Source organism: Bidens hawaiensis, unplaced genomic scaffold, assembly GCF_021521415.1.
Source record: "Bidens hawaiensis isolate Kalapana, Puna unplaced genomic scaffold, B.hawaiensis_p1.1 tig00000237_1, whole genome shotgun sequence".
NCBI classification, from domain to species: domain Eukaryota; kingdom Viridiplantae; phylum Streptophyta; class Magnoliopsida; order Asterales; family Asteraceae; genus Bidens; species Bidens hawaiensis.
In genome coordinates, this window is record NW_027491021.1 from 5,158,397 (window position 1) to 5,170,254 (window position 11,858).

Consider the following 11,858-nt stretch of genomic DNA (forward strand, 5'->3'; position numbering starts at 1 on the left):
TTGACTCTTCACCAATGTATAATGATAGTCTTCTTTCATTTTTCTCTTCCGTTTTGTTTTTCCAGAACGCAGTCACACACGTTACACTTTATTGTCTTTCATCGCTTTGTTCCATCTCTGGCTCTCTTTGTTCAAAGATTTAACTTTTCGGTAAAACTACTCCTCTTCCCAACTCCCCTATGGACGCTTGAAACAACAATATTTTGTTTTGTCATATTTTCATTGAGTTTGGATTTTATTACCGTTCACAAGTACAAGGTAAACTTCCTAGTTTGTTTCATCCACGACATCTCTCTTTGTGAAAATTGAAGATAGAACTCGTGAAAACTGAAAATCGTAAACTAAAAAAACCAAACCAAACCAAACCGAATTTTATTTTCGGGTTTTGGTTTTGTTGAGCTCAAAGGCAACTCATGCACAACCCTAATTAATGTTCAAAGAAAGGAAGTTAAAATCCTACATGGTATATAGTTTGATAGCTGCTTGGGATTTTATTGGTTCACACTCATTGTAGGGCTGCTTGGGATATATAGCTTGATAGCCAGGATGTTCATACCTACTTATCCTCTTATATCTTATATCATCTCCGATATATACATGGCTTAAAGAATGAACTAATGTGAAATAGTGTAAATCATCTACAATCCAAAGACACAAAATAGAGTAGAATGGGATTGTTATTTAGAATTTAGATGAAGAACGTACCAGAAAAAGGGAAAGATTAAAAAGCGAATCTAGATATTCAATCAAGACAAATCAATGGCCAAATAAGGTGGTGACACTTTCGTAATTTTTTTCTTCTTCATTTTGAATGGACAATTCGGATAACGGGTCATAACCCACTCGATCATCTCCATAATCTACCAATAGGTGAGAAACAACACTCCAACCCCCCCCCCCCCAACCCAACCCCACCCCCACCACGACCCAACATAGCCCCATATTTTTTTTCCCGCCGAAGTGAGACTTAAACCCAAAACCCCCTTTTTAAATTGAAGTCTTTAACCGGGTAAAATGAGGCACTTTAAAAAATATTTAAATTAAACAATAAATAATATAAACAATTTAACACAACGCGTTTAAAAAATTTAAACTTTAGCGGTGCAAAAAATCTCCAACGAGTCTCGTGTCGTTTTCTCAGCCATCTTTAAATACTCGTCGTTGATGTCGGTTGTGTTGCCGTGTGCGAGGATGCGTAGAGCCGAAGTATACTTTTGGATGGCGGTGAATCCTAAATATCCTCTTGCATCAGGTTTTTGTTGAAAATACGTATACTTCCGCTCCAAATTTCTTGCGATGCGAAAAAATAAACGTTTAGACATCCAAAAACGATGTTGAAACGTAACATCGTCGAATCTTGTTCTGTCGTTGAAGTAGTCCTTCATCAAACGATCGTTCGCATCAAGACGATCTCGAAGGATATACGATCGCCTACGTTGCGGCGAAGAACTAGTAGAGCCAGACGCTATCTTATTAGCGATGACCCGCGTTGCGCTCATGACCTCTTCCCCCTCTTCCAACGCTTGTTGGTGCGTCTGATGAATAACATGAGTTTCCTCAATTAGTTGATCCCAAATGCCGGAAGAGTTCGGGAAATCCATTTTGAAAAAATATGAAATGAAATGGTGAAGAAGTATGAAATGGTGAAGAAGTATGAATTGGTTTGGTATTTTTATATTTGAGATTGTAATGAGATGGTGAAAATGGTTCAATTGGTTTGGTAATTATGTTAAGTTTTTTTAATTTTTTTTAATCCTATTGACCGTTGAACCCCCTTATCGCCCGTTTATCGCCGCACGCTGGGGTGGGGGAGGGGGGGGGGGTTGCCAAGCAAAAATCGCCCCTACATACACCCTTATGAGACTCTACTTTGGTAACATCAGTTTATTATGCTAACCCAACTTGATTAACAAAAAAATGAAATAAAAATCCTAATAAACAGTAGTAACTTAATCATTAAGAAATTCATAGAATACACTTTAGACCTATAAGTAGAGGTGTTCAAAAAAACCAGTTATAGAACCGGTTTGGTCGGTTTAACCGAAAACCGGTTAATAGAAAAACCGGTTATTAAAAAACCGGTTAGACCGGTTATTGAACCGCCGGTTAGTACTTCGGTTACTCATTCGTGGACAAAAACCGGTTATTGAACCGGTTAGTAAAAAAACCGGTTAAATTTAAAAACCGGTTATTAGTCAAAAACCGGTTAACCTAAAAACCGGTTAACCGGTTAACGGTCAAAAACCGGTTAACCGGTTTTTAGGTTAACCGGTTTTTGACCGTTATAAAACGGCCATATGACCGTTTGGGTCCTTTTTTGCCCGTTTTTTCTTGATTTCTAGCCGTTTTTTAACATTTTACCCCCACAAACAACTATATATAGTTTAGGTTGGGTAGGTTAGCTCACACTCGATTATACAACTCTACTAGCTCTAAACGTTTATTTCATACACGATTATTTTGTTATCTCACACTCAATTATACCACATTACCACTCCATACGCTCTTATTTCGTAGTCGTTTATTTCATACTCGTACTCGTTTATTTCATACTCGATTATACGCTCTTATTATCATGGCCTCCCAAAGTGCTGCTTCATCCGTCAACATGGGTGCCTCGAACACAGACATAACGGTCGTTCGGATCATCCCCACGAAACGAAACCAAGATGTGTGGCAACATTTCGACCTATGCGAACTGTCTAACGGTCGCCAAAAAGATCGATGCAAGCACTATTTGAAGTTCTATGCCAAAGATGCAAACTCCACTTTAAAAGCGCATATACAACAGCGCTTTTGCAAGGCCTTGAAGGACGAAGCGGGAAGTAGTTCGCAGCCGGAGATGACGAATCAAGGAGGGGTGTTTACGTACGACGTTGAAGCGGTACGTCAACAGTTTTCAAACTTTGTGATTCAACAAACACTTCCTTTCAACCACTTCGACAACCCTCAATTCACGGAGATGATGCAAAACTATGTTCAACCACGCTACCAACACGTAAGTCGTTCGACCCTTAGAAGAGATTGTCTTAAAGCATGGAAAAACGCTAAATCCGAACTAATTTCATACTTTTCAAACTTACAAACTGGTGTAAACTTAACAACGGATGTTTGGTCGGTACCTCATGGTTCGCCCGACTCATACATTTGTGTGACGGCTCATTGGGTTGACCCCGAGTCGTGGCAAATGATGAAACGAACCGTTGCGTTTCAATTGTTTGATTATCCGCACACGGGTAGAAATATTTTTCAAATCTTGGATAAAGTCATTCGACAATACAAAATTGAAGATAAAATCTTTTCAATTTCGTTTGATAACGCGTCCAACAATACGGCCGCGGTTGGCCATTTAAAATTAAAGTATAAACCTATTTGTGATGGAGCGTTTTTTCATAGCCGATGCATTGCACATATTATCAACTTGGCCGTGCAAGATGGGTTAAACGTGATCGAAACGCAAAGAAACAGTTTTAAAAGAATGTTACGAGATGTTTTTAGCAACAATAAAACATTTTCAAGATACAAAAAATTTTGTGTAGAAGCTAATTGTCAATGGTTGGGGCCAAATTGGGATTGTCCAACAAGATGGAACTCGACTTGAAAACACATTCACCAACACACACTCATACTCATCTTCCAAGCAAAGAACCCTAACAACGAAAGCAAAGAATGGCTTCGGTCAGTCCGTTTTGCCTTGTAGTTACCGGTTTGCCTTGTAGTTACCGGTTTGTTTATACTGTGAAAAAATAATGGTCTTTATTAAGTACAAAATATAAAAAACAAATATTCGTATTTGAAACCGCGAAATTAAAAAAAAAAAAAAAAAAACCGGTTAATAAAAAAACCGGTTTATTAACCGGTTCTAACCGGTTTCTAAACCGGTCCTAACCAGTTAGACCGGTTAGGGTTTTGACAGAAAAAAACCGGTTATTAACCGGTCCGGTTATTAACCGAACCGGTTTTTTTCCGGGCCAAAAAAACCGGTCCGGTTAATAACCGAACCGGTTTTTTTAAAAAAACCGGTTTGTGCACCTCTACCTATAAGGCTATAACCAACTTGGTGAAGCTAGTTGGCCTTTCTATCAACTCACGGATTAATTGGACCTTTTTGTGGACCGAAATACAATTGAACAATATGGTGTAAATGCTTATTATGCGTAACTGTAAATATAAATGTTTCATAATTAAATATAAATAACTTTCTTATCATATACACAATTGTATGTTATGTTAATTTATAGGTCTTGTATACACTTAAGACGGAAAAATCAACTTTTTACGAGAAATGTTATGTATTCCATAAATTTTCACAAGTCACAAATTTATTAATAATATCTACTTAATTATGTATTTGTATTCCATAAATTTTCCATAAATTTTTACAAGTCACAAATTTATTAAAAATATCTACTTAATTATGGCCCTGCATGCCTTGAATAGGCCTTGTCTGCATGGAAAAGAAGTGGTTAAATACACCCCACGTGCAGGAGACGACTTTGATTTTATTGTGGGGATCCCTCAACCCTGCGATTCGCAGGTGGAACTTGGGAGTGGTCTGTCTGAGACGTTTGTGGTAGATGTCGCTCTCCTTGAGCGCATCCTCGCCATTCCTATTGCTACTGTCAAGAGTATCCCGCCCGCGTGTCGCATGGCTTTTGCCCAGGCTTTATCACGGGGGCTCCGTAAAGTGGTGGATGCCCCGAGGTCTATTGAGGCTTGGGTTAAACTTTTTTGTTGCCTCGCTGCATGTTACGTGTTGTCAAACCGGCTACTAGGCAGGAACGAAGGTCTGGTAACAAGAAATCGCTTCAATGTAGCTCCATTATGCGGGCTTTGGCTGTTTGGAAAGATGGGGCAGGTTAAGAAGAGTTGGTGCTACCGCTCCTTGAACTTCCTGTGATGTGGGATTGCCAACATAAAGAAGAGGGAGGGGGAAATATCAAGCAGTGCCTCCGGAAGGTAGCGGATGGCCATTACACAACGGCGATCAAAGTCCCGTGTTCATCCGGGGTCGCGCATGCTGGGGGGATACATTGAGAGCATTGATAGATAAACATCCTGTGGTGGACCCCCCGACCATGCCCTCCGTCGTGCCATCGGAACCATCCTTGCAGGTGGACGGTGATTGTGTGCTGGAATGTATTAAAACCTTCCCGAAAGGTACATCTTGTAGGAGAGATGGTTTGCGGGCACAACATATTTTAGACGCTTTCTGTGGCCAGGGGTCTCCAACCGCCTCTAGGCTCTTAAAGGCCATCACTGATGTTGTCAACTTGTGGCTTGGGAGGCTTTGTCCTAAAGTTCTAGCGGAGTTCATTGCTTCGGCACCGTTGACCCCCCTGTTGAATCCTGACAACGGAATTAGAAGATTGGTGTCGAAAGTTGCTATGCGTAAAATAGAGAAAAAGGTGGCTGCTTATCTAGGGGATTTCCAAATCGGGGTTGGGATCCCTAATGGGGCAGAAGCGGTATTGCATAGTGCTAACAAATTTTTGAGCGCGTTTTATTCTGACGGGTCCCTGGCTATGCTCACTGTTGATTTTTCTAACGCCTTCAACGAGGTGGATTGGACGACCCTTCTCAGGGAAGTTAGCTGCATATGTCCATCTATCTTCCCATGGGTCCAGTTTTTATATGCCCGCCCCGCCCGTTTATATGTGGGGGATACTCATATTGGGGATTTTACTGGGGTGCAGCAAGGGGACCCGCTTGGCCCTCTTCTTTTTGCGTTGGTCCTTCATCCGCTCATCCTTAGGGTGCAGGGGACATGTTCCTTGCCCTTCCATGCTTGGTATTTAGACGATGGCATTATCATTGGTACGGCTGAGGAGGTTGCTAGAGCGTTGGGCATTATTCGCTCAGAGGGGGGCGTCTCTGGGGCTTAGACTTAATATTCGTAAAACGGAGATTTTTTGGCCGTCATATGATGATTCGAAGAAAGTGTCGGGTTTATTACCTGACGAGATTAGCAGGCATGTGACGGGAGTTAAACTCCTGGGGGGAGCAGTTAGTCGGGATGCATGGTTTATTCGGTCTTTGGTAACTAAAAGAGCTTTGAGGGCGGTTGAACTTATGAAACGCCTGTCGGACCTGAGGGACCCCCAAAGTGAGCTCCTTTTGTTGCGCTCGTGCATGGGTGTTGCGAAGTTAGTGTTTGGGCTCCGGACTTGTCAACTTGAACATGTCAAAGAGCCTGTGTCTATTTTTGATGCGGGCCTGCGGGGGGGGGGGGGGGGGGGGAATTGAAGATATTGTTGTGTGTGGAGGACCGCATTTTGGGGACCTCCAGTGGAGGTTGGCTTCCTTCCCTATGCGTTGCGGAGGCTTAGGAATTTTCTCGGCTGAGGTTGTCTCCGCATATGCCTTTGTGGCTTCCAGGTCCCAGTCGTGGAAATTGCAGGACCACATCCTGCGAAACACTGGTGTTATGTGGGTAGATCCTGACTACTCTTTTGCACTTGGTAATATTGGAATAACTCTCCCGGACCTTGATCTAGGCGGTTTTACTGATAAGGAGACCGCCCCCAAGAAACCTCAACAAACCTTGGCGAGTGCTCTTTATGGTAAACACGTACATGATTTGGAGGAGCGATTCGATATGACTCCGAGACAAAAGGCAGTTTTAGCTTGTCTCAAGGGGGCTCATGCCCAGGATTTTTTGACTGTTGTGCCCATTGAAGGTCTTGGGCAACGTATGTCAGCAGTTGAATACAGAGCCATCCTTAAATACCGGCTTATGATTCCTCTTTTCCCTCCAGATGAATCATGCCCCATTTGTAAAAAAACTTGTTTGGATAGATTTGGTGAGCATGCCCTCCACTGTAAGGAATTGCCGGGATTCAAGTATCGTCATGACTGGGTTAGAGATGTCTTATGGGATGTGCTTAGGCGTGCCGGGATCTCAGCCAAGAAAGATGTACCTGTTAACTTTTTGACTGATCCGCGAGAGGGAAGATCTACCCAGCGTCCTGCGGACGTTCTTGTGTTAGGCTGGGCAGGGGGTAAGCATGCGTGAGTTGACCTCACTAAGGTGTCCCTGTTGGTGGGGCTAAGAGACAGTGGCTTCGTACCGGGACAGGCGGTTTTGAGAGCGGAATCTAGGAAGGTTGCTAAGCATGAGGCAACGTGTTTGGAGAATTAGCACTTGTTCATTCCATTTGCCTTCGACGCATTTGGATCCCTAGCTCCCAAGGCGGTTAGCTTCTTGGAGCGGGTGCAGAAGGTGGTCCACAGTGACTCGCAGAGCCCGGGGAACCAAGGATTTATATTTAGTAGATAGGCTTTGCGATTCAAAAGGGGATAGTGGCGCAGCTTTTTGCTCGCTTACCCATATCCAGATGTAGCTCGGTTTGTGAACTATAATGATTTATAAATTTTAACACAAACTAATGGTTTTTGAAAAGAAAATAAAAAAAAAAGAACATATAAATCATCAAACCGGTTAAACAGTCCAATCCCACCGGTCACACCAACTCGACTGATTTGGTTTGTCATTCCTCAAAATCATAATTAACGGTTTGATTTTTAAAAAGTTTCGAACCATAAACATGAGTTAAAATAATTAAAAATCTAATAGAAACAATTTTTTAATAATTTATTAAAATGTGACAATAGTTATTTCTTTAATACAGAATCTTTTACAACGTTACGTACTCACCAAAGTGAGTGTTTCTGACTTCATCTCTCCACTGTTGGTTTCACTTCACTTTTCAAAAGCCAGTTCAACCTTTGTATTCTTTCTCCTCCTACTTTTCTCATAAAGATACACCCCTCAATCTTTTTCAAATCCTTAGGGGTGAAGAAACCAAAAAGATCCAACTTTTCACAAAGATTATATGTGGGTGTACGTCTGATCTGATTCTAATGAATGTTACCCACACATTAAAATCATCATGGATAACTTCAATCATAACAAAAAAGAATTAGAATCATTCAACACCATGAGCAGAACCTTCTCTGAGTTCGACTTTGAGGAGTTCTTCAAGCAAACCGATCACCGGAGTCATTCGCCTGCTGGAGGGATGTTCTCCACTGCTGACAGTGTGGTGTTCAGTAATGACGAGCATACCAACTATGCTGCCCGTTCTACTCCACATACCGCTGTGCAGTATCAAAATTCGGTTTGGTTTTTCTATTATTATCTGTCTTGATTACCAAGTTATTGAGTTTATTGTACGTATAAGAATTTTTGTTGAAATAAGAGTGACTAAGCATTTAAGTATCGCATAATTGATGATTGTACAAGGTTGATGAATCATGTTGAATAAAAGGTTAATAACTAACTGACATGTAAAGGTTTAAAACGAAGTTGAATATGTAAAATGGGATTTTCTTATAGGTTCATATTATATTACAATAATTTGTTCAATGAATATAGTCTATATTTGTAAAGGCTGTCCTCGTATCGACCAATATTTTTTTCTGATTTAATTTTCGTTACTCTGTGGAGATTTTCCCAAACACGCTTTACGAGCTCTGTCATTCACAACCAATGCGTCCAAAATGTGTTGGTAGTGGTATTTGAGGTCAAACATTTCTTATAACCTAATATCTTTACTTTGGATTGCAGGATAATTTGAATAGGTTTTCAAGTTGTGGCGGAATGACGGGTAATTCTATATGGTCACAAAATCTAATTCCAGATAACTCTAGTGTCACGATGACTATGGATTCCCAGTCCTCAATTTGTGGTACGCTTTGGATCTCATCACCTGTAGTTTATTTTTTATATTTTCTTAAAAGTAATATGAGAGAGTTTGTCATTTTGGTCTTATTTTATTATTATTATTATTAGAGGTTATAAAATGGGTACATTTGGGTTATGTTAAAAAACAAGATTTCTTAATCCTATTTGGCATACTACATGTCTACATGCTCATAAAAAAAATTAAAATTTGAACAAAAATGTTTGTACGTAGGTCAACCTAACAAACTCTTATCTACACAAAAAGTACCTATTTTGATATGTAAACATCATGACTAATGAGTATTCATATATGATCAGTTGGGAGTCCAACTTCAGTAATCAAACCAAATAGGCGGGAAAATAATGTCATCGGGACAACCAGTGATGAAGAACAATCAGACTATGATCCAGAGATTGAAACCAGTCAATATGAACGGAGCAATGATAAAGTGGACATTAAAAAGATTAAAAGGTAAGATTTGTGTCAAGATTTTCTTGAATTGAATGGAAGATTGATATATATATATTACTTTTATACGATTGACTGTGATTTCAGGATGGTTTCAAACCGAGAATCTGCTAGGCGCTCAAGAAGAAGAAAACAAGCACAGTTAACAGATCTTGAGCAACAAGTACGTATTTAGTATTTACTAACAATTTTTATTTTAATAATGTATATGTTAAGTGACAAGAACATGTTTGGAAACACAAACAAAACATAGAAACTTGAGAAGACAATTTTAATTCGTTTACCTATGACTGTTTAATTTGGTATTAAAAGGGTTTAAAAGGAAACATGTCAAAAGCGGCCCGGCGTGAGGGTTATTTTAACACTTCAAGACTTCTAAATCTTTTTAATAGAAAAACTATACGGTAATCAATATCATATAATTTGTATATTCGCACTTGACAGGCTAGTCATTTAGAAAAAAAAAAAAAAAAAAAATTCTAGTCAGCTCAGCCCGCATCTAAAATGATCTGTTTTGACTGGTTGCCCAACTAATTATCTTAGGTGGAACAACTACGATCAGAGTACTCAATTTTGTTCAAGCAACTCACGACTGCTACGCACCAATACAAAGATGCATCTACCAACAACCGAGTGCTCAAGTCAGATGTAGAAGCCTTGAGAGCTAAGGTATCTTCTTTCCTTAACTATATATATGGTAAGTTTGATTCAACAATTTACATAATCGAAGCAAAACAATATTTACCAAATTGTAAAGGTAGTTTTATCCAAGAAGCAAAGTATAAATTTGTCGCAACGTGCAATCTGCGTGATTTGAACCCCCCCAACCATTTTGTTGCGGGACACACCACTTAACCACTAGGATGTCGCTATGGGGACTAAAAGCGATTTACCTAGGAAGCTAAAATAAATAAAAACCTTAATATATTAGAAAATATGATGACAAAAATAAATATGTTATTGGAATTAAAGTCTAATTTTCTTGAAATGATAAAGAATTGGAAGGTTGTAAGATTTTACACATTACGTTTTCAATCCGTTCAACCCATTTGTCCCCTTCCGTATAGCTAATCTTTTCAGTTTAATATGCCTGACCGTTATTAACAAATTGGCAGGTGAAGCTTGCGGAAGATACATTGGCAAGGGGCTCATTAACATCTAGCCTAAGCCACCTCCTTCAGAACCATTTGACCACTCCACAACTATTCAATAGTCAAAACATGTCTAGAATGGGAAATGTCTCTCCAACCATAACCATTCGTGGGGATGATCATGGGCCACACTCTGGCCTGCAGGTTCCCGGGCAACATATGATGGTTGGACTAGGTGTTGATCCTGATATCTTTAGTGGTATAAGCAGTGATGGTGGAAGTTGTGTAACTGAAATATGGCCACATGATGCTCATAGTCCCGTTTGAACATAAAATGAGAAGGGTTTTCTAGTTTATAACCCTCTCACTCTGTCACTCATGCGTGTTCTTTTCCGTATCTTTTATGTTGTTTTTTTTTTAACTTCTGTAATGCTTGTATGAACTTGTGACATGTTCTTGATGCAGTATATTTTGGTTTTAGTTTTAGTTTTAGTTTTAAAATATGATACAAACGTTTATAAAAATAAATTACAATTGAACGATTAAATAAAACAAAATTCAAATGAAATTTATCATGGTAAATTACCAAAAAAGGCATGTAGAACAAAAAAACATTTTAAACCATTTTAAGCATAACAAATTAGATGATTGGCACATAGCACACACAACCCCCCTCCCCCCTGCTCGTATACTACTAGGCTTGATGGGGGGTTTCATTCAAAACTGACTTGGCAACATCATACAATTATATATGTCACAACTAGACGAGGAAGGTGCCTAAACATGAATAACCAGCTTACATGGGTGTCTTGTTTTCCTCATCTATAGAGGTGCCCAACATGCCCTACCAGACACCTTCCTTGGTGATCTGAATGTTTGTTGATTGTATTCGTTGTTGTGTTTACATAAGAGAAAGGGAATTAAAATAAATAGGAAGGATAATGCTTAAGTATGAAAATACAATAAAAAAAGGTTGTCGGTTCCTTGATCCTTGGCTTCATTGGTCTGTTGCTTGGCTGTCAATAGTTGGCATATCTCCTAAGTAAGGAAAAAATTATCCTTATGTATTTTAATTAACTTTTTTACTTTTCTAAAACTCCCCCTCAAGTTGAGTAGTAGGATCTCCGATACTCAACTTGCCAAGACAATTGTTGAATTCTGTTTTTGTTAATGTATTTGCTTATTGGTCTTTTAATCGAACAAACGGTAATTCTATAATTCCAGTATCAAATTTTTCTTTGATGATATTTTGGTAAACTTCAATGCGTTTTGTACGATCGCGTTGGACGAAATTTGTATATCAGCTTGGTTATCACACATAATCTTGCTTGCTTCGCTTGGATGGAATCCAATCTTGGTGAGAAGTTTCTAGATCCATAATATTTCTGTTAAGCCTCGTGCGATCCCTCTGAATTCAGCTTCGACGCTGGATAGAGCTACTACTCTTTGTTTTTTTGATTCTCCAGGTTACTAAGTTTCTGCCAACTAGAGTGAGGAATCCTGTTGTAGATATTCGGTCTTCTTAATCTCCTGCCCAGTCTACATCATTGTATAGCTAGACCTACAGATGTTTGTTTTGCTGAAAGAGAACTCCGTGACCCACTGTTCCTTT

General features: G+C 39.4%; 2 protein-coding genes across 2 annotated transcripts; one reads left to right on the top strand and one right to left on the bottom strand.

Moving 5' to 3' along the window:
* Positions 1 to 1,088: 1,088 nt before the first annotated feature.
* On the bottom strand, positions 1,089 to 1,601 carry LOC143597120 (uncharacterized). Its single transcript, XM_077075737.1, has one exon. It carries the CDS (start codon positions 1,599 to 1,601, stop codon positions 1,089 to 1,091), a length of 513 nt encoding a protein of 170 aa, XP_076931852.1.
* Positions 1,602 to 7,889: 6,288 nt separating this feature from the next.
* On the top strand, positions 7,890 to 10,586 carry LOC143605365 (basic leucine zipper 9-like). Its single transcript, XM_077081532.1, has 6 exons — positions 7,890 to 8,120; positions 8,570 to 8,690; positions 9,005 to 9,158; positions 9,243 to 9,318; positions 9,699 to 9,824; positions 10,271 to 10,586. The coding sequence occupies exons 1-6, from the start codon at positions 7,893 to 7,895 to the stop codon at positions 10,571 to 10,573; spliced, it is 1,008 nt and encodes a 335-aa protein (XP_076937647.1). The 5' UTR covers positions 7,890 to 7,892; the 3' UTR covers positions 10,574 to 10,586.
* The last annotated feature ends 1,272 nt before the right edge of the window (positions 10,587 to 11,858 follow it).

What these genes read in the sequence shown, in the direction of transcription:
- LOC143597120 (XM_077075737.1), bottom strand. Translation starts at nt 1,601, where the DNA reads ATGGATTTCCCGAACTCTTCCGGCATTTGGGATCAACTAATTGAGGAA.
- LOC143605365 (XM_077081532.1), top strand. Translation starts at nt 7,893, where the DNA reads ATGGATAACTTCAATCATAACAAAAAAGAATTAGAATCATTCAACACC. An exon ending in TTCCCAGTCCTCAATTTGTG is followed by an intron (nt 8,691 to 9,004) that starts GTACGCTTTGGA and finishes ATATATGATCAG; the next exon opens with TTGGGAGTCCAACTTCAGTA. An exon ending in TAGAAGCCTTGAGAGCTAAG is followed by an intron (nt 9,825 to 10,270) that starts GTATCTTCTTTC and finishes ACAAATTGGCAG; the next exon opens with GTGAAGCTTGCGGAAGATAC.